The 22585-nt window shown below is 33.9% G+C and overlaps 3 protein-coding genes and 1 long non-coding RNA gene across 12 annotated transcripts; 2 read left to right on the top strand and 2 right to left on the bottom strand.

Moving 5' to 3' along the window:
- The first annotated feature begins 1540 nt into the window (after positions 1–1540).
- On the top strand, positions 1541–20009 carry LOC110859441. 2 transcript variants are annotated; one of them, XM_022108405.2, is made up of 3 exons: positions 1541–2031; positions 16852–17009; positions 17080–20009. In XM_022108405.2, the coding sequence occupies exons 2-3, from the start codon at positions 16916–16918 to the stop codon at positions 18450–18452; spliced, it is 1467 nt and encodes a 488-aa protein (XP_021964097.1). In that variant the 5' UTR covers positions 1541–2031; positions 16852–16915; the 3' UTR covers positions 18453–20009. The 2 variants fall into 2 exon arrangements, with proteins under 2 accessions (XP_021964097.1, XP_021964096.1); XM_022108404.2 differs by lacking the exon at positions 1541–2031 and adding an exon at positions 14873–15814.
- Positions 2155–11921, bottom strand: LOC110859443. 6 transcript variants are annotated; one of them, XM_035859430.1, is made up of 15 exons: positions 11233–11921; positions 10463–10763; positions 9839–10253; positions 9615–9751; positions 9330–9537; positions 9098–9259; positions 8856–9020; positions 8385–8539; positions 8159–8303; positions 5628–8041; positions 5469–5527; positions 5135–5220; positions 4611–4901; positions 3540–4522; positions 2155–3457 (listed from the first exon to the last, which is right to left on the bottom strand). In XM_035859430.1, the coding sequence occupies exons 2-10, from the start codon at positions 10748–10750 to the stop codon at positions 7896–7898; spliced, it is 1821 nt and encodes a 606-aa protein (XP_035715323.1). In that variant the 5' UTR covers positions 10751–10763; positions 11233–11921; the 3' UTR covers positions 2155–3457; positions 3540–4522; positions 4611–4901; positions 5135–5220; positions 5469–5527; positions 5628–7895. The 6 variants fall into 6 exon arrangements, with proteins under 6 accessions (XP_035715323.1, XP_035715324.1, XP_035715322.1 ...); XM_035859431.1 differs by having other exon boundaries at positions 2155–4522; positions 9845–10253; XM_035859429.1 differs by having other exon boundaries at positions 2155–4522; positions 5135–5201.
- Positions 12581–14686, bottom strand: LOC110859444. 3 transcript variants are annotated; one of them, XR_004837037.1, is made up of 4 exons: positions 14187–14686; positions 13553–14120; positions 13380–13475; positions 12581–13297 (listed from the first exon to the last, which is right to left on the bottom strand). It is a non-coding gene; the product is annotated as an uncharacterized LOC110859444 (long non-coding RNA). The 3 variants fall into 3 exon arrangements; XR_002548859.2 differs by having other exon boundaries at positions 13553–13603; positions 13942–14567; XR_002548858.2 differs by having other exon boundaries at positions 13553–14448.
- A 173-nt stretch (positions 20010–20182) lies between the features above and the next one.
- Positions 20183–22295, top strand: LOC118438734. Its single transcript, XM_035859432.1, has 2 exons — positions 20183–21672; positions 21760–22295. The coding sequence occupies exons 1-2, from the start codon at positions 20787–20789 to the stop codon at positions 22236–22238; spliced, it is 1365 nt and encodes a 454-aa protein (XP_035715325.1). The 5' UTR covers positions 20183–20786; the 3' UTR covers positions 22239–22295.
- Positions 22296–22585: the final 290 nt, after the last annotated feature.

Consider the following 22585-nt stretch of genomic DNA (forward strand, 5'->3'; position numbering starts at 1 on the left):
TCGTATCGTCTCTTCGAGCTTTCTTTCGAGACTCCCTAGATTCATAAATACAACTTTGACAAATAAACAACATATAAACCCTAACTATCGGATACTACTCACGTGTTAATAGCTTGCTCCGCAGTTCGAAAAATTTCGTCATCGCGCTTCCTCCGCTTAATTTCTGCTAGTTGCGCTTGCGACTGCTTCTTTAACTTTGGCATGATGATGATGATGACATGAAATCCTCAGTTATTCTTACGAATTACAGTTTTTACGAATCATATTTAATTTGGAACTGGAAATCAATAAAGTAGCAATCTCTCTTAGCAACCCCTTAGCAAATTGCATCATAATTAGAAAATGTATAGGTCAACCCATGCGGCACCCAATTCAAAAATTTTTCAAATTTCAGTTCAAATTTATTTATTAGAAACCTTTAGTATGGTATACACCCAATTTCATCCACATCCGATGACTATGAAATATCGGTATGGGTCACCCACCAGGGTCCCTCCTGATAAAAATTTATCGAATTTCACTTCATATTCTTTCATCACAAGCCGTTAGCTACTGCTGTACCAAATTTCAGCTTTCTACGACTACTTCGAATTTCCGGCACCCTTGACCCACACCACTAAAATCACCCCCACCGGTCAACCACTGAACCGATTTGGCTCATCTTCGAACTCGAACTGTGTTTTGACATGGTATACATGTGTGCAAAATTTCAAGTCGATCGGATAAGTTTAAAAAGAGTTATCGTTAGACGGACAGACGGACGGACGGACAGACGGACGGACGGACGGACAGACAGACATCACGGGTACATAAGCCCTGGGTCGGGCTAAAAAGTTATCAAAAAGATATCATAAGCAATTTCTTTTTCCATTTATAAACATAATTGGGTATGAACCTATGTTACTCTGTGCATAGTAAAAAAAACAATAGATAAACGACAAGAAATTTAATTGCAAAAAGCTAAATATATTGGAGAAGTCGTCCAATCTCAATAAAATTTGATGACTTAATCCTCAATAAAAAATATCATAAGCGTTAATTGGGCACTGGTAAAGTATAATTTACTTTTTGTGTGTACATAAGGGTATGAGGTTTTATCACTATTTGTTATGAACAAACAATCTAAAATAAATAATTTACGAGATTTAAAAAAGGTCAAGCTTGATGTTCTGTACACACGCCTATAAAAATTCCAGTGGTCATTTTTCAGTTACGTCTGTCACATTTGAGCTACGCATGTATCTTACAAATCATGGCAATCCAGGTAACACTTTCTTTGTCAATCTCTCTCCCCAATATTCTTTTTGTACTGGAACAAGTCCATGGCGACACCAAACCATGCGCATTAATAACATGTATTTACCTTACATGGCTACATAGATCTTCTCTTAAAACGTAACCCAATTTTTAGACGTATCTTCCCGTCTGTCTTCTGCTATTGTGCAGTACAGGCTGTACTGCACAATAGCAGAAGAGGGTTGGTAATCCGACCGGATCGGATATCCGGCGGATTATCCGAAATTATCCGCCATATAACTATTAACATTGATCCGACGGATCATCCGACCTTATCATCCGATCGGATTATCCGATGGCCCAACGTTAATAGTTATGGGCGGATTTCGGATATCCGGCGGATCGGATTTGGTCGGATATCATCGGATACGGATTACCAACCCTAAGTACAGCTATTCTACACTGGAGGCAATAAATCATATCATACCTATGTCCATTTCCTATCCCTGTCATGTTCACTTTTGAAACACGACGTACATACATACTTCATCACATCACAGCAAAAAATATAGATAAAATGGAGTCCTACGTTGTGAAACCATTGTGTTAAAGACTGCGTAATACTAGTGTCATACACAAGCTAATATAGAATTAAGGTATTTTTCAGAAAGTTTGATAAGAGAAAGTTCTAGACAAAGACAAACTAATGGTTGTTTGTTAGATATTGTCACTGGGAAAGTTGTGCAAGTGTGTGAGACATAATTTTATATGTAAAACTGGATAGATCATAATTTGGTAAGTGACACATTTTCATCGTTTTTGATAAACGAATACACCCCGCAATTAGGAAATGAGATTATCTATGAATACTAGTTAGGAATTTGGAATAATGTGTACCAATAATACACACCTGGAATATGCACATATATACCTCAATAACTAACATTTATTTATTTTACAATCGTAATCACAACAATTGATATTTAAACAATAGTTCTAAAGCGTTTTACATAAAAACTAAGTAGCATAAGTTGAGACATACATTTGTAATTGAAACCTTAATGACAGACAACAGGTAATATTAACGGAAATGCTATTGTTTCTTCTTACGTATAAACAGAGGTTAACAATTATTGCAAAAACTGATAGATACTCTGCTTAATAAAGTAAAGCATGAATATATTCAATATTTGTGAGCACTTGAGATACAAAAAGCGAAATAAATATATGATATTTAGTTTAGATTTTAGACTTTCGAATTAATCTGTTATATCGGTAAGGGATAACAATTCATACACGTGTAAATGACAATGATTTCGGTTGGAATTAAATAATTCTGAAGATTTTAGGACGTTTTGTTCAAATAGCAACCTCATACGAACTGAGATTTCTAATACACTGAGAGAATGTATTCAATATGTTTTCACATAATAAAATAGTTACATATCGTCGTACTAATTCATAAAAGACCTATGTGCAGTCGATGTTGAATTAAGAAAAGACCTAAGTGCAGTCGACACTTAATTAAGAAAAGACCTATCTACTTATGGGACAGTGGAAATTTTTAACATGGGAAGGATGCATCTTGTGCGTGTTAAAAATTTCCACTGTCCCATAAGTAGATAGGTCTTTTCTTAATTAAGTGTCGACTGCACTTAGGTCTTTTCTTAATTCAACATCGACTGCACATAGGTCTTTTATGAATTAGTACGACGATATGTATGTATATCATCATAACCATTTAATACATAATGTATGTATGTAATACTGTACATCGTCGTTGTAATTCTAAATGGAAGGATGGATCTTGTGTATGTTAAAAATTTCCACTATCCCATAAGTAGATAGGAATTTTTAAAATTAAGCATCGACTGCACTTAGGGCTATTTAGAATTAGAACGACGACATACTATTTATGTGCTACATAATCACATTTGCATACAATATTTCTTTCGTAAACACTTCAGATCTCAACATATAACTAATAAGTGGATAATACCTAAACAGACTCTTATTCAAATAAGTTATTGATACATGTGCACATACATACATAATTCATAATGCAAGCTACACTGTTTCACTAAATAGATAACGTTTGAGAAGATGAGTTTCTTTCTTTAACAAGGCATAATTATGTCATTTCAAAATTATAAATAAAATTACCAACCTATAGTGGATGATATTCATTTAATTGATTGTTTACCGATTACATATAATCAATCTGTAATCAATTATGAAATTCGTTGGTAATACTTACATTAGCACAAGTACAGTAAATAGGTGTTAAAGTAAACTTTTCTTACCGCAAGTGAAAAACTGCATTGCATAGGTTTCCCCCGTTTTCCAAATATGTATGTTAATTAAATATATATTTAAATATGAAGATATAAAAGCGACCTGGTAACATTTCCTATAATTCTTACATATGTTTGTATATAGGAGTAGAAGCTGCTTTAAAAAATACATACATATTATGTATATCACTATTCGAATATTATGCTATTATTTTTTCTCGTGAAGGGTTTCCAGACTTTTGAATTAGATATATCACTAGAAATTGTTCGCCAACTTAGAGAAGGCACCGTCTTCAAATCAGTTAGTAATTTCAAAATAGTATAATTTTGTTTCTTTCTATCATTTACCCACTGTTTGTTATCTGGTCACCGGATAAGTATACATACAAATATATATCATTTTATATGCTAAGAGTAAAAGTTATTAAGGAATCATAAAAAAAGATAGAACCTCTTAACAACATCTATCATCAATTGAAATTCGGAATTATTTTTCATTGCAATTAAAAAAATCGGAATATCATCCATCCTATTCTGCCTTACGTATCTAATAATTATGTATATACCTACATATATGTATACATAGACTACTTTTCTGTCTCAATGATTCCAATATTTTCCTCTTAATCACAATAATTTCCTACACACCATACTTGTCAGACCCAGAAACAGGTCGCTTCTATTTTAGGCAAGAGGCTCGGAATATTTTTCTTATCTAGTTCTACCACGTCGACATAACCTTCCGCTTTTGTGTCACCCAGGTCGCAATTCTGAGTCCCAAAGTGACACGGAGTGACCAAATCTACTTCACACCGCTCGACAATAGTTTCAAATGCATTATCTCCATGTCCATGAAATATATCCCGTTGTGAGCAGATAAAGATAGCCTGGCGTTTCTGCAGATTAGCCGGAACCCAAAGTTCTTGTTTATAGATTCCGGTGGTCTTATCATACGATGAACTCCACGTAAATCCGTCCCTCATAGGAGCACACTATAAGTGTATAAAATTATAAATCAATTGCACAATACAATACATATATTGCACGTCCCTAATTATACATAATAAATGTAATAGTTACTTGTTTCATATCATTCGTCATTTCCATGATAACGGGAAATTTTGGATCTGGCGATTTTAAGATAAAATTCAGTATTTCGTCCTCATTATGTAGTTTCAATTTCCGGTCCCGAATATGAAATCGATGTGAGAGCCCCGGTCCTAGCGGGTCATAGTCGAGGTCACCCACTAAACCAATGGAAGTCTTGACCTGACTGTCAGCAAAATATTTTTGTGCGGCGACAGTAATGAAAATTCCACACAGCATGAGGATAATTGTCGGTCCAAGATTTCCCATTTTCTTAAAGGGGATCTACAAAAAGTAACAATTCTGTGAACGTACTTCGTGACAAATTTGACTAAATATTTGTTAAATAAATGGAAATATGCTGAATGTGAACATTATTTGTTTACAGACGAAGAAAAAATTAGGAGTATCTCATTCTAACAAATTTATGCACCTTGCATACATATTCAAATTTATAAAATTAGAGAATACGGTTAAGTTTGCAGAAATAAAAAACGCTTCTATGCTCACCAACTTACTTTGGTTCTTTTATCCTTGTCGTAATCTTCCCAATTATATTTCCTTACTTGATCGGTGAAGAGACAACTAATCGATAATAGATGAACTTGCAAATCACAAAAATATATGATCAATATCTATCAGGCAAATTTGTGTACGTACAACAATAATTTGCCTATTAAAATTGAACTCTGATTAAGCACAAACTAAAGACGAAGGTACTGGAATAAAGTGACAGCTAGTAAAATTGATTGGAAAAAAGTTACGGAAATTATGCATAATCTTAATTATAATGACTCTTAGAGCCAATTCTAATTTGCAATTGCGTAAGAGTTGGAGTTATTGATCTTGTACCTTATTTTGCCCTTGATATCCCCTCCAGACACTAAATAACACCAACTTTACAGCCTTATCTATTAATTTATTAACACAGAATATTTAGTTACTTAATTCATCATTTAATTTCAAAATGATGAAGTTGCAAGAAACTATGATTTTTAATAGAATCATAACCTTAATTAAATGTTGAAATATGATTTCCAGAATTTTCTTGCCGGCGTGTTTGCTTTTGAGAAAACCACCATGATACAATAATGGATAAAAAATTATTCAATGATTCCAGTTTTTAGTGTGCAATTTGAGAACATCACAACCAGTGAAATTAATACGATTTTCAGATTATTATCCGAAATAAGTAATTTTGACATGACTCCCGTCCTATAACACTGACGTACACATCTGCAAAATGTGATGCAGAAAGTTTGAACAACTTGCATGAAATCGCACTCTTATGAACGAAGAATCCAGATTTTGCGTGACATTGCAAATATAATTTCAATTTCGCAAAAAAAATCCCATGGTTTGTCACATTCTATTAAAAATACAATTTTCAATTACTTACCTAGATGGTTTAAGGGAAATTGTTATAAAGAAATACATATACGCCCCGACATGAAATCATTCTTCATGCATGCACCTCTCTGCTGGAAAGGAATCACATGAGTCATACATATGTACATGCACATAAAAGCGTACTACATATATGAAAAAAATTGCAAATTTTCATTTACTCTATGAAATACTTATTTTTTGCGAAAACTAAACATCTCATTATTCTTGGGAAGGTGATAGGAAATGATGTAAAAAATGAATTTGTGATGATAATCACTCTTCAGTAAATATAATTTAAATATATGTATACTTGATATTTGCTTAAAATGCAGGAAAGCTATAGATCTAAAAGTGCATATACATATATATTTTCGATTGTAAACTAATAATTTTGTCCAAATTATCATATAAGTTGAACCTTGTGAATTTTCACAATTTTTAAAACTTACTTTACTTCCTTACTTTAAATCGTGCTAAATGTACGACACAATTTAAAGCAATTCATAAAACATTGTTTAGACGGAGCATGTTGAAAATCACATTTTATTGATTGTATATAATTATATAAAAAACATAAATATTTGGTGTCAAGAGTTTTAAAACTATTTTTCACAACGCTAAGTTTAGCTACGACATGTTCGGACTATTTAAAGCCTATGAAGAGGAAGCTCATTTTACAGCAATAATAGTAGATATACAATTAGAGATGGGAAAATTTATATAAGTTTATATAATTCTTAAGAAAATACACCTTATTGATAGTCCTAGATATCAGATACACGAAGTGCATTGTACACATTTTCTGGAATCGAAACGACGTCAGAACATATATATTGTGGTATCATTTGACATTTTGATACAAGTCTTAACAACTCCACCAATTATCTAACTCTTACCGGAACTTCTATAACATTAATATTTTATGTTTTATGAGGTAATAATAATGTAGCATAGTTAGATCAAATTCCTAATAAATTATATTTAGTGAGAAACTGTAGTTAATAATTTTAAAAAGTGTACAACCACTTCCACACAAATAATAAATTATTATATAACTCTATTCCTCACTTATATACATAATAAAATTAATATAATTAAATTAAACTGCTAAGGGAGACACATTCAAGAACAAATTCTGATACTTAGAAATACTGGCAATTGCATTGAAGTAACGAGTATTTAAGAAAAAGCGAGATTTCGGAATTTGCTAGATGTCTACTAAAATACAGATTTGCATATCTAGATAAGTAAATATAATAAGATTCGAGAGAGATTTCATAAATAACAAATTCGTCCTATGTACATTTAATAATTATCTTTTAGTCTTTGGAAGGACTACAGATCCTCATTTGGAAAAGTGTACATCCGCTGAAAAATAAACAGCAATTCTTCGACAAGAGTTACATACATACTTCCTTCCATACATCTTTTTAACAATGTGTCAGTCCTATTTCTATTTTCGATTGTTTTCCTCTCCAGGAAATGATAGTTCTTGGGAAGAACAATACTTTACACCACATTGTCTAAATCCTTATACTCTTCTAAATAATGACTCACTGAATATTCAATAATGATTGATCACAAACTGAACTAGGATTTGTTTTCGACCCCATCTTTTTCCCTGTTAACAATCGCAATTTTTTTTTCAAATCGCTAATTGCTTCACAAATATATTTATTTACAACCTATTTACTTCTAAGATAGATTAACTCACGATTTTAAATGCCTTAAATAAAAATAAATACGAATATGAGACCTTATTTTTGGAAAACTTTAAAGTAACATTACGTAAGTTGAGGTATTTGGTGATTTGTCGATCTAACATCTCTGACATAGTTGTTCCCAATATGAACACTTAAGTGTTCACATTTAATTATTGCTTGAGGAGATTTAGGAAAGGTAAAATCTCACTTTTCGGTATAATTTGCACGGAGTGATTCCTTCACTCCAACAATACCAAATTAAAACGAGGCCACTTAACATGATTACGATCACAATCACAATTAAACCCCAGCCTAGCCAAGCTATCTGAGACTCTGAAATTAAAATCAACAAATGCATTAAATATATTCCATTTTATAATGTTAAAATTTTATGTTATTCAGCACAAATTTAGACCGTGCTTCCAATGCATTTTATTTTATTTTGTGTACCAAGTTCAACCGTGCTTTCTCTAGACCGAACCATGACAAGATTAGAAAGTCCTCCATCCCCACCTGCGGATAGATTGAATGATGTGATGGGTGCGGTCAGGTTCAGTTGGAATTTGCCATCCACCGTTTCCACCGTCGTGTCGTTCTGCATAAATAGTTTGGAAATAATTTTATAAGATTATTTTTACGTATGTGAGCCAATTTGGTAAATATGTCGCACTCTTACCCCGTCTTCCCTCCTCAAAAATACTTCGGCATCCAAATCGCCTATAACAGACCCCGTAACGGGAGAGAATTCTTGGCCCTTGACATAATCAATGTAGACGACACCGTCAGAATCGGCGTCGTAACCCTCAAGTTTTACTTGGGGCACTGGCTTCACTAAGAAGTAAATAAACACAAACTTAAGTATTAACCATTATTAAATTAGAATAGGATAGATAGAATTATTTATATATTCTATTAGAATAAAATCGAATTATTAAATACACAGAATAAATAATTTATTCTGTATATTTGTTCAATAAATACTGCATTTTTAGATAAACAAATATTAAAAAAGTATCACTTATTACCATCACCAACATTTCAAAATCCCAATTGGCGACTATCTACATATGTATCATGTGTACATATATGTATGTACATATGTATCTTTGCAAAAGCTAGCTGAGAAAATATACATATGTAATCTTACTCTTAAAAATCACCCTTTTGGTGACCACATCCTCAAAATATGAGTAGACGATAAGTTCACACTCCATGCGAACCCCACCAGTGCCACGATCTCCGGCAAATCGGATGATTGTCTCTGTAGTGACATCGTGGCTGATGGGATCGGTGACTTTGCTGGATATAACATCTACATAAATTACAAGCTTAATTAGTCTACGAAATTATTCAAACTATATTCTTTGGTAAGATTCATATCAGACCAACCTTGGACTTTAAGTTCCCCTATACATTTGGCTATGGGGTTGAAATACAATCCATACACCCATGGGTCATGCTTTAACCAAAATGTCATAGTGTTTCCCTCCTGTCGTATTGAGTTTTCAATGACTCTAACAGAATTGTCGGATTTTTTTGCATCACCAAATTCTGTACAAGTATTATTCACATTCTTAATTAGTGGCATCATCATTTGCATATATGTATTTATGAGCCTAACCTGGTTTCCAGGATCCATTCCTGAAATAATACGGCCTCACCACAAATCCGTATTCTCCATTGGTGAAAGCGAACGAGCCTCCACCACTGTTGGACAAGGGGAAAGTTTCCTTTCCCCAGTGTTGCGAAAAATTTTTGTAACAATATGGTTGGTTAAGGGTGGTGGAAGTGTTATCACACTTTTTCATAAGGATGAATGCAGATTCATCCTAAATATTTACATTCGTTTGAGGCACCAATTTTTACAATTACATACTTCATTTCCTTCGTTCATTAATTTAATTACCAAAATGATTGAAACAGTATTTTCATACTGGAGTCTATTGACTCTGGTATATCCTTGATTTGCGTAAAACATAAAATCCTCTATGCCTTGTCTATAATTGTAGTATAGAATTGGCAACGTTGCATTTCTTTCCTTTCCTGGAGAAAATTTAAATCAAAATTAATATCCTTAGATAGGCAGCTTCTACAACACGTCTTGTCAACAATGCATAGCTACATACATACCAGTACCATTAATTGCGTCTCTTAATCCGACACAGTCGTCCAGTTTCTGGGTTAAGTTTTTAATTACATTGTCATCCAGGAATTCTGCGACTACCTCTCCGACGGCATTTAGATCTCTTTGTCCGCTGCATCTCTCATCAACCTCGTCTTCTTCTGATGTGCTTTCATATTCATAAACCATTGAAGAACGATTAATGTCCTTATGCAGGCATGATTTAGAGTAAATATGGATACAATATTCAAAGTAGCCCATCCTTGTGGTCCGAACATTTCCTCTTGGACACACTAGGAAGAGGTGATCAGAGTTAAGGTCTAATGTCACGTGTATCTCTTGATAGAAGTAATGCGTATCGTTTGCAGTCTTTTTTGTTGTAAAGTAGGACGAATCTTGAATGTCCAGTGGGGCTTGCAGGCACTGAAAAAATGGACAATATTTTTCTTAGAAACTTATTCTGCAACAGTATTTCTGATTTTACTTATATACATAGAAATACGTATAATAAATATTTCATTTTTGCTTTCAGAGTTATTATATACAAATAATTTATAAAAGTGTGACATTAATTAAATAAACTTGAGAGAGAAAGTGCATATAATAACCATAAAAATACAGATTTTACAAACCTGCTCAGGGTTGATGCTAATTGCTTTCACTACCACAGGATTATCGCTTATGAGGGTTAATTCGAAATCCTTGAAAATGGAATATCGAACGGAAAAAGGTTGTGTTGGTTTTCCAGGAATTAATTCCACGCATTTGTCCCCATCGCTTTGTGACAGATACAAGACGGGCAGGTTTCGTTGGTCAGTCTTTTCGGAAGTTGTCTTTTTGGGATGGCAGTGTACATATTGGAGGACAGACATAATGATCATAAGGGAGAAAAAGGCATATCCCCTTTGATACAAGTTCATGTTGACCAGTTATCTGAAGAAGAAGAAAATTTTATGTAGATGAACGGATTTTATAATTCAATAATACAAAAATTCGCGAAAATTGAGATACTTAATTGTGCAAATTATGTAGTGACCCTCAGTACATACATACATTGAATAGTTGGACAAGTATATATATATACATACATCTCATTAACTTGTTTGTCAAAATTTTGATTAAGGTCTGAGATAGATAAGTTTATAGCATTCAGTATATGTATGTATACATATAACCACTAATTTTAAACCACAAAATACTTGTTTCAAAAATTGACGACGAAAATTATGTAAACAACATATAAAAATATGTGAACCAAATAAATCTTCACCTTCTCCACCAAAAATTGCTGCACGACATGCATACTATTTAATTCACTACGTGCTTTAAAAGCTTGGCTTGAATTTAAGTAATGGCTTGTTAGCCATTACTTAAATTTTGTGAATGAACGTGATACACTTACATTGTTTTACAAAATTGGGTTATCAATTAATTTCACTAAGATTGTTTCCAAGACTTGTAAAAATATCGATGCAGCTTATGTATCAAAATATGCTTTCACGAGAATAAGTTATCTCTATTTAAGCTCTATTCAGATAACCATCAGATAGAGGATCATCTATCACAGACACACACTTTTACAATTTTTACTTTAATTAGCAGAGTAAAATTAAGTTCTTGGCTGCATAAACCTGCATAAACTGAATTTATTTTTATTTTGTTAAAGTTGCTGGGAATATTAACTAATATTCAGAAGTGAACAGGACTCTTTACAGCCTCTCCAATTTATTCACCATGTACTAAATTGTTGTATCGTTTCATAAAACACATTTGAATCCTTAAAAAACAATTCCATAAAAGAAATAATATTTTCAAAACTTTTTCTGTCGTTGCATCCTGATTACTTTTAAAAAGTGCGATAAAAAGTCCGAACTGAATGACGCAACAGGTTCTCTATGAATAATATGAAGAAAGTCGTTAGTGAAAGTTCAACTTTCTCCTCTTTTATTTGCTTGATTTTAACAATAGATTTAAAATATTACTGCATAACAGAATTATGCCAGCAACAAATTATTGACACAGAGGACCATTAAATTAAAAACTGTCAAAAAGGGATGGAAGGTAGAATCACGTGTAAACTAAAAATCAGATTTTCATGCACAACGTAATGAATACATTATTAGTCATCACGACTGATGTTTGAGTTTGGTATCTCCTCCTTACAGGAAGAAAGACCCTCTAGAATCTTGGTCCCAGATAAATAAACATATGCAAAATGCATGCCTACCATAGATAGAAAATGTTTAGGTTTCATAAACGCAACAGATATTTTTTGCGTAACCACTTAGGATCAGTGCCGGCAAAAAGCTACAATTTTATTGGAGGAGACATGAACTTTCCATGATTTTTCTTGCCAGAAGGGCATCCAAGAGATTGTGCTTGGTATAAATTATAGGATTAATTTATTTTTCCTTAATTTACCGTATTTTTGTGCATACATGTAGATGTGTTTGTTCAGCAATAATTTACATATAAATTTTTATTAAGTTTTAATTTAAAAAGGATGCTCTCTCAGCAAATTGAGTACATGTACGTGAAGCCCACAATGGATGCAAAATACATGGCTGTCTTCTTTGTTCATATTTGCAAATGATTAATCCTTTTGGAGGGAAAGTCTCGTGCAAATCATCGTAACATGCAAAAATATTGCTAAACGTTTGCATATGAAATGAACATATATGTATAAAAAAATATGTATGTATTTTATTTTGACAATGTTTTAGATAGATAGTGGAGCCTATACAGGCAGATTTGGACGATTTTAATACGGCTTACGCTATTTTATTAACTTTCGGATTAATATATTTCGCACAAATTTAATTAAATTTCATGGTAGAAAAACCCGTTCATAAGATCACAGCAAATAAATAGTTTCATTATTATCCAATCGGATTTTAGCTTTAGTTTTACGTTGTTTGCGAAATTCTCATCCAACAAATTGCACGGAGATGATCCACATATCAAAATGCTTCGAATGAGTTGCTTCACCTACTTAAAAATAAAAACACAAAAGCCACAATTTCCTTTGAGTGTTTATGTCCGAGGTCAAAAGAATTTATTCTTTGACTTAGGTGAAATTTCTTCAAAATTAGCTTAACAACAATAAGTCTTTAGGTGTCTCTTTACTAGTCTTTACCAAATTCCAGGTGCTTATCTTTTTCCTTGGTCGGTCGAGATTAATGGGCAGTATGGAGTAAAACTCAATAATTTAGTTTCCTCGGTTTTCCTAATACTCTACAAAATATGTACAGGGCAAAAAGTATATTTCTAGAATATAAGAAAATGAATATTCTAACATGACTACTTCACAAGTATATAATTGTATTTAACTTATTTATTTGTTTACCACCTCAATTCCCTTTCATATCAAGATCTACATAGGTTTGTTGAAATCCATGCGTGTTCTTCATCTTTGTAAATTAAACTCACTTAGATTACTGTCATTTTGTACTCATGCAGTAATAATCCTGACAAATGTCATATTCAAATATTTAGTGATATTTTTAAATATTATCAAATAATACATGGTTGTATTTACATACTTACTACCTGTTATTTTATCCCGACCGATGCAGTTGATACAGACATATTAAAGTTTTCCAAATCAGGCAATAACCCCTTAAGTTGTGTCTCCAGGTGAAACTCCTAAATGCATAAATAAATATACTTAATAAGAATATCAGAAGCTTGATGTTTTAATTCTTATCAACTTTTAGGGATACCTGATTGCAAGACGCCGTCAAATTAGATACATAATCATTTATCAGTTATTGCTATATTAAAAGCCAACAGATGAGACGATTTCATTAAGTGTTGGATTGATACATTATAAAATGTTAACCAAGTTCTATATTTATCTGCATTTTTTACTGTTCATATAAATCAACTGGTGTTCAGAAATATTTACATTGTTTTACTTTTGCCCATAGCTATTCAATTAAACATTTGATGATCAGTTAAAAAAACTCAGATAAACAGTATTGACGGACTGAATTTAATAACAGAATTCTTGTCAAACACTTTCTTCTCGCCAAATTTGCATCGAAGTTATACATGTACACGACTGTAAAAATTTGGAAACAATTTTAAACTTGAACTTTAAGAAACTTACTAAATATCAGAGAGTAAAAACAAACTCAAAAATGCCCTTCCATCCCTCCATAAGATTTATAACACTTTCACGTGTCGTCTGTCGTCTCTCTGGCAATGGATTGGTCGTATTTAGACCAAATTTTTAAGCAAGTTTCAACTGCATCCAACCATTGCGTTGTCTTCGATCCAACTTATTTCCTAACATCCAAAAATGAGACAAATCTTCCAATTAAGTACATGTGCATAAATCTTTGCTTGCTATACATGGCGGACAGATCCTATCATAATTTATTGAAAAGAGCCGTCTCACTGCAAAAGTGACAAAATAGAGAACGATATCACCAGCATTGTTTGCTGAGTGCAAATAAATTTCGCAGAAGAGCATTCTAACCACTTCCGATCCTAAAACCCGTTTAGGTATGTTCAAAGTGCGTCATTTTTGCACAACCATAATGAATAGGAGAGGTTACGTTTGTACAATAAAATGCAGCCAAGCTTTTCGTAACTCTCTATCTCCCCTACCCCAAAATATCTATGTTTGGAAAGACATCGTATATGCGGACATAACCTCACTTCATGAAGAGTAGTCTGCCAGTGTATGCATGGATGTGCAAAAATACACATAATACAGGGCCGTAGCGTAACTCATATGTATGTGTTCCTTGTATTTAACCTTTGTAAATTTTATAAGTGAATTTTAAAAATAATCGAGTAAATAAATTGCATTGCATACGTCGTCGATGGGTATATTCAAATGTGTCTTACATGACAAAGTATGAGTCACTATAGAATTTCTCAATGTATGTACTACAAATAATTACATAAGTATGTATACATATTTAGTATTGATATTAAACTGAGGACAAGAATTTGTTACAACGCACAAAGTGTAATTATAAAATATATTTAACTAGATAGACTGCACATAGGTCTTTTATGAATTAGTACGACGCATAGTATGTTGTTGCTAACCCTCAATGTTAAATTTGAAGAGGGCTTGTCGGAAGGTCTTTGAAGTTAGAAAGTTTCGGTAAAAAACATAGTAACCACCTTAAAAAAGTGGCCATAGGGCACGCATACATTTTTTTTAATTTCGTATAATTGTCAAAATTTGTGTATTATGTATAAGGTGATTACCTTATACATGCTATATAAAACAAATGTAATTGAGAATGACAAGGGTTACATGATAGAAGAAAACCGTCAGCGGGGTCACATCGGACGGTAATTTAACAAAAATAAATGTTTGATAATGTTTTTAAAATTAAGCGGGAAAATTCAAAATGTCGAATTTTTTATGGTTTTACTTGAACAAGGGTACAGGCTTCAGGAGTACATTTATGGAATAGATGTCACTAAAATCGTATTGCTGAGGGTTGTGGGGGGTGCCCTCTAATGAACTATTTTTCTAAAATTTGTCTCCCAGAAGAGTTACGACGGTATATTTGAAGGGACTATGTAAAGCACTTTTACATGTAGCAACGAGAAACAATTGAGTGCTAATCCACTAAAATAAGGAAAAATAGTGCTTTTCAGTAGCTTTACTGCAAACTTGTAAATAGCAATGAATCTATTTTAGAGAAGTTCGATCTGTTTTGTAATTGTATAAGATACTCTTTAAAGTGGGGCGTCCCACCAAGGTCAGTTTAATACATAAGAGAGGGGATTTCAATTTTTTGAACATGCCAGGATGTACATATGACACCTTCATGTATTGTAAACCGCATTTCGGAAGCATTGCTACGACTCTGTTTATTATCTTCACGAAACAAGCCGATGCGAATAAGCCACTCTACAGTTTGCGATTAGTCATGAAAGTTTTACTCAACTCATGAGTAGTGTGTATATCAACTCGGCTGTTTTCAATTGGCAATAGAAAAATCCAAATTAAGGTATTTACAAAACTTCTTTCTTGAATTTCCTTGCTATTAAATACTTTCGAACTAGCAATTATCAGTTTTTGCCATAAAATGAAAAGTTTTTCAACGTTGCTTTTTATATAGTTTTGCATTACTCTAACATTTTATAACGGACACTCTCCTCTCGTCCGTACAACTAATGCAAAAAGAATCTGGCACTTGTTTGTACGAGTACTCGTACAAGAGAGGGATATACATACATCTAGCTATACATACTTAACCAGTTTGCAGAATTACAAGTAGTAGTAGTACTCCTTAAAAGTGGTCTTGTGATTCTGCCTCATCATTTTGTTTATTACATAAGCCTCACTCAACTTTTACGGACTTTGATGTGACTAGGTGTATTGAGCGTGGGTCATATTTATATGTAATGTATTATATTTGATGTATGTATTCAATCATGAGTACATACATATTTATTCACTGACGCATCCAGACTCAGCGTTTTAATCACTTTCTACTCAATGTGGTAAAATAAATGTTGAAAAAAGTTTCTGCACTTTAACATTTCGGATGCATATGTATGTATCTAAATGTACCTACAATACATTAGTAGAGATATACGTACATACATGTAATGTACAACCATAAAGGTCTTAAAAACTGATTAAAAGACAGCACTTTTTGAGTTATTAAAAATTTTACTTTTCAACATTTGCATACATGAATCATACCAAATAACTCATGATAAATTTTCTAGTCACAGTATTATGTACACAAACTTTCCACCGACACGAAGCCAAAACTTGTAGAAACTGCAGAGACAAAGTTTTTAACACATATTTACATATTGAACAAAATTAAAAATTTTCTTATAAAACACAAAAATTTATGTATTTCTACTTTCTTCAAATTTCACTGTAAACTTCATTAACGTAAAAATAAATTAGTCAGACTTTCTCCACCAGCCAGCCACATTCATACATAAATAGGCACCGAAAATAATATTGGCGTCTGAATTTATTTCCCAACTATCTACATACTTAATTATTTCCTCTTTTAAATTTCAGATATCAACAGCTTTTTAAATTGGAACCAGTCTAGTATAAGCAACCATACCAAAATTCACCCAACATGTCGCTACTTTTCAACTTTTTGACACTTTATCTAATTCAGAGCATAACAGTGTCTGTACTTGCAGGATTTGAACAAAACGAATATGTCCTTGGTAAGTTTTGTTTATAAAAAAACTATTTCTAAAAACATTTTATAATAAACGTTTTTTTCTCTTAATTCAGACACAGATTTCAACCCGTTGCCCCTTCGTCTCGATCAAGTTTACTCCATCGTCAACACCGCCACGAGGTACCCACTCCTCCACGTGGACAACAGAGGGACAAACATCACCCACCTAAACCACTGGTGGAAATTCGTCCACATTTCTGACAACGTTTACCACCTCACAATCCAGGACGTGACGCTGTCAAAAATCGCACCACGATGGGGAAAGGACATCCGTCTGATAAAAGTCGGTCCCGACACATACCACATGCTCCCCGTTTTGTGCTACATTTTCCGCAAGATGCCCCCACACGACCCCAACGAGCATATTTATGTCGACTATTTCGACAACAATGGGCGTGACCAGAGCGAATGCGTGAACCGAACGAGGGTCGAGGGGGACGGTTTTGTCACAAATTTGACGAACGAAGGCGTCCACACGAAACCACGGGAGATCTTGAACAAGGCAAATTTCCTCTATAGGATTACCCCGATTGGGGACAGGATCATAGAAAGGGTGAAATCTGAGCAGTTTTCTAACGGTGGGAGGGTAGAGTTCTCAGCGAGCATAGAAAAGGAAAAGTCTGCCGGTGAAAGTTTGATCTTACCAGAGGTGGAAATTAGGGAAAGTTGGGATAAAGATGATGACAAGGCGGAGAATGATGAAGTCTCCACTCTAAAATTCGTGTGCTCTGCGAAACAAAATATTGTATTGGACAGGACCCTGTGGTCATTTGTGGTCCTGAAAGACACAAAATTCAGATTGGATTGGGTATTGAGAGAAAGAAATGATAGTGAGGCCACTGGTGGTAGGTTATCGATCGAGGGATCCCTTATGGGCGACAGGATAGGAAAACTTGTCCACTTGTCCCGTTCCGAATGGACGTTGGAGTCTGACATTTCGTCAGATGACTATTACAGCTACGATGCTCCAATCGATACATTTTACATTGACGAATTACCCACCTTGGGAAACACACAGGGTCATAACTCATCAAGGAATTATTTCTACTATGCCAATGATACGAATCGGGTAAAATTCCACTACACGGATAATGCTGCTCGGATTGAGATAAGGCTTGGGAACGGAGCCAGCCCACCTGGAGACTTCATTACATGTGAAAGAGTTTATGAAGGTTGTTTCCGAAATGAAGTGGTATTTTTGGGGCACAGAATCGAAAAACAATGCATGATGATGATGGTAATGCTAATTTTAATCTGGTGCGCCCTGATAACTTATCTCATTCGGAGAAGGCGACAAAGGAATTGGGGATATTTTGGAAACCATGATGGAATAATAATTGCATCGTTATCCAAACCCGATGGGAAATCTGAGAAAAATTTCAAATTCGTGGCTGGGAAACAAATCATGTCTTACAACCAATTTTAGATAATATCTGTGTACAGGATATTAGATGTTTCTAAAAAAATAAGCTGGATATATTTAATTAGATGTTAGACTTTTGACATTGGGCGTACTTACGACAAAATTTTATTATGAGGTATGTACGTGCCAATATTATTATTGGTCCTACTAATATATCGTGGATATATTTATGTAGATTCGAAAGAAATATGATATTACAGAAAAATACATATTTGCAAAATTCTGACTATCGAACAAAACTTCACCTGCTCAATCTGTGAGATATTTGAACATTGTCGTGAGTACGCCCACTACGGATGAATATCCCGACGATGGTGATTACCTGGTGAGAGTTTTTACGAAAAAGTCAGTGGTATGAGTACTGGACTACTCGTAGTACAGAGATTTAAGAAGTAATCTGTTGTCCAACTTTATCTTATTTATTACCTAAAGCATAACAGGGTTTCTTAAAGTATGTGAAGAATCTGAAAATTTATCCACTATAAAATGTCTCATTAGTTCAACAATCTTGTACGTAGAAATATTTAGATAGTCACATTGTAAGGATACAGTTCTACTGTGCCAAATATTTATGTATATGTACGTTTTGAAATGTTAATCTATTCTGAATATTTGATCCATTGAAACATGGAATTTGTACACCTGAAGTCTGAGTGCATACCGGACATGATTACATATTATGTATAGATACATTTGTTAGATTAAGAATCATGAAATTTTAGTTGCTGTGTAGTTACATATTCACTGGTCATCAACCTGATTTTTTAATTTATGACTTAACCTGTGATACAAAAAATATCTATATCCATGTGTACATACATATGTATGTATGTGGATGTATATATGTATTTATATTTATACTCGTGATATTTACGTAGAACTTTAAGAAGTTCCTTACTGCTATAACCTCTTTAGAAAATCTCAAAATTATTAAATGTCATTCCTATTAAATGTTAAAAAATATGTTTAAAAGTTTTTAATGCTACTAGTCCAATTTCGTATGAAACTTTTAATCGACTCGTTAATAACTTTGGTGCAAAAATGATATGATTGCTGTGAACTTTTACCGTCGTATGTAAAACTAATACTTGCAAGTAATCGTTCAAGTAACAATTATCATTCGAGATCTCAAAAAAATTGCAAGCAAAGTTTAAGCAGATAAGTAATTAGCCTTGTCTTGTAAAGGTGACTCATTTATAAATTTGTGCTGTGAACTGTGAGCTTTTTGTTATGTACCTCTAATTGTTAACGTAGTCGTTTATTAACATTGATGCTGATATTCGGCAGAAATTTAGTAGAATTTAGCTTTAAAGGTTTCTCTATATATGTATGTACTTGTATCGCTTAAATTAAAGCTGCAAAATCTGAATCTCTATAATATGTGGTGTTCTTTGGTAAATTTAAACAATTAACCAGATATTTATCTAGTAAATATACTAAGATTACAATTTCGTTCTCTTCAAAAATTCTTGTAAATACTTACATACGTACATATTTATGTAAATATAAAACATTGTAGTAAATCCTGCAAGTTCAAATAAAATATAGTTCACTTGAAAATATTTTAAACCTTTCCTCATTACTTTCACAATAAAGCCATAGTTCGTCTGAAAGCATTAATAAGTCATGAAAACAATTAGGTAAGGAATTTCACAGGTGGAACTAAAAATCCAGATAATATGCAATTTATAAATACATACATCTTTATCAGTACATGCTTATTTAACCAAAAATTATAACTGCAAATTTACCTAAAAATCTCATCTAAAAGGCTTTGCTCTGTTTTGATAAAATTTGCATGATATAATCAACTTCTTTGTAGAATCTCGGGATATTATGTATTTATGTAAATATCTATGTATTCAATATAACTTGACCTATTTGACAGGAATGACATGTCGGATTGATTTATGTGATTTTCTACTGCCAAACTATCCAAAAAAAGATATTTATTACTTTACATAAATATTAATCTAAACATATTTTCTCTCAGAAATTAGGCCTTAAAATAATTTGTATTACTTTTCTGGGATCAATACATGCCAGAAAAGGTGCTCACTACGTATGTATATATCCTTAAATATTTCTTATTCATACTTTACAACACTTACAAATGCTCTCAAATTAAAAACATAAATTTAGAAATGAAGTCATTCCATCTTGACCCCATGAAAACTAGTTGTACAGATCCATCAAATCCCACAAAGATTTAGATACATAAAACAAATATAAATAAACATCCAGTAACTCTTTCAGTCCATAGTAGAAAGTCCACACTTGACAAGGACATATCCATCATTTCATCAACTAAATAATTCTTCTCCAAGGTAAAAAAAAATGTCACAAATTGTCTCCCCCTTATTGACCGGGCTGGTCATAATGTTTACGACAAATCTACCCTACAACACCGCCACCATTTCAACCACGACCTGCGCCCTTTCATCACCCACCAATCCCTCCACCTCCGTCCGAAACACGTTCGGCCAATTCACCTCACTCCGGACCAGAACTCCTTACGAGATCCGAAGTCTCTCCACCAATCTCATCTTCCTCCACGCCACCTCAACCTTTGACCTCTTCACCCTCTCCCATTGGTGGGAGTTGGTCCCCGCAAAAAACTTCAGCCTTCGAAATGTCTACCAGCTCAAAAATTTTGACCCTGGAATGCAACCCATGTACCCACGGATCACTTGGTTCGTGCAAATCCGTACCCTCCCCGGCACTCCGAACACTTTTGTCCTCCACCCGATAAGCTGTGAGGGAAGTGTTACCAACCGGCGTAAAAGATTGATCTCGACCTCCTTCATCTACTCCGACATTATCAACTCCACCAATGATCGTCACTACACGAACTGCAATCCTTACACGGAGTCAAGCATTTTCGAGGAGAAGCACAAGTACAGGTTCGTCTCGGTTCGGGATCACTTGATAGTCAGGAAGTTACATCTGGGCGAATCCGTGACGGGAATTGTTGATCTCCCAAATGATATCAAGAACCATTTCGGTGACACTTTGAGCCGCTCTGTCACCGTGTCCCCGAGGAAGGCAATCATTAAGAATTGTGCGAGTGGGGTGGTCAAGCAGGACGTAGAGATTACGACGAAGACGACAATAGGATCGAGGCTGGGTGTGGAAAACACTTTCGCCACGGGGGAGGAGAGTGGGGAAAGGATGCATGTCGGAGTCTCCGTGGGGGCGGGAGTTGTGGGAATTTTTAAAACAGGTGGGGCAATTTTAGGATATGTATTGATTGCATATTTTAGAATTTCTGAACAATTTTTGATTTGCTAAAACGTTCTTGCAAAAATAGAAATGCACACGTCAAAATCTTGGCAACAAGATGTAGCCTCCGGGTCGGAAACATACTCTGAGAGAAACTTCGTCAAAGAGGAAACCATATCAGTTCAGCATGAGACTAAAATCTTTGTGGGAAACCACTCCTGCCTCCAAGTCTCTGCGGTGTCCTCCATTTATGAAGACAGGCCGTGGAAAGTCAACCTCACAGTGACCTTTGCCCTCGGGCCGGAAGTAATTCGGCAGGATGTCGACGCCACAATTGGTCACGGAACGGATAAGATTGCCGTGATTGAGAATGATAAGTCGGTCCTGGGAAGTGAAGAAAAGGCGAAGATTTTTTTGGAATTGATGAAATTTTCGGGATTAGATTACTCCTATAATGCCACGAATGGATTAATCAGTTATCTTAAACCGGCCACGTTGCAGGTGACCAGTTTGGTCTCAACTAATACGTATATTCAGCAAGTTAAGTGTGATTGTTGGAAAGGGTGAAATATTTATGATTATTATGCACAAAAATAATAAAAATATATATGTACATATGTAGCAGATCAAATTGTGGAATTTGGTATTAAAGCACAAAACTCACAAGGCATGAAAAATCAGAAAGTTCGGAAAGATGCAGTAGAAAAATAATGGTTCTACTTATGGGTGAATAATTTGCATCAGTGTTTTGTACTAGCCTGGACATTCCTAGATCCCATCGGCTCGATCACTCGTTTTTTAAAAATAAATACGGATAAAAAATAGATAGGGAAACTTTTGTTAGCTCTTTAACACTGTTTTGCATCGTCAATGTGTGTTTTTTATTTTTTTTTCGCGAACAATTCATGTGATTA

This window comes from Folsomia candida, unplaced genomic scaffold (genome assembly GCF_002217175.1).
Source record: "Folsomia candida strain VU population unplaced genomic scaffold, ASM221717v1 Fcan01_Sc025, whole genome shotgun sequence".
Classification (NCBI taxonomy): Eukaryota; Metazoa; Arthropoda; class Collembola; order Entomobryomorpha; family Isotomidae; genus Folsomia; species Folsomia candida.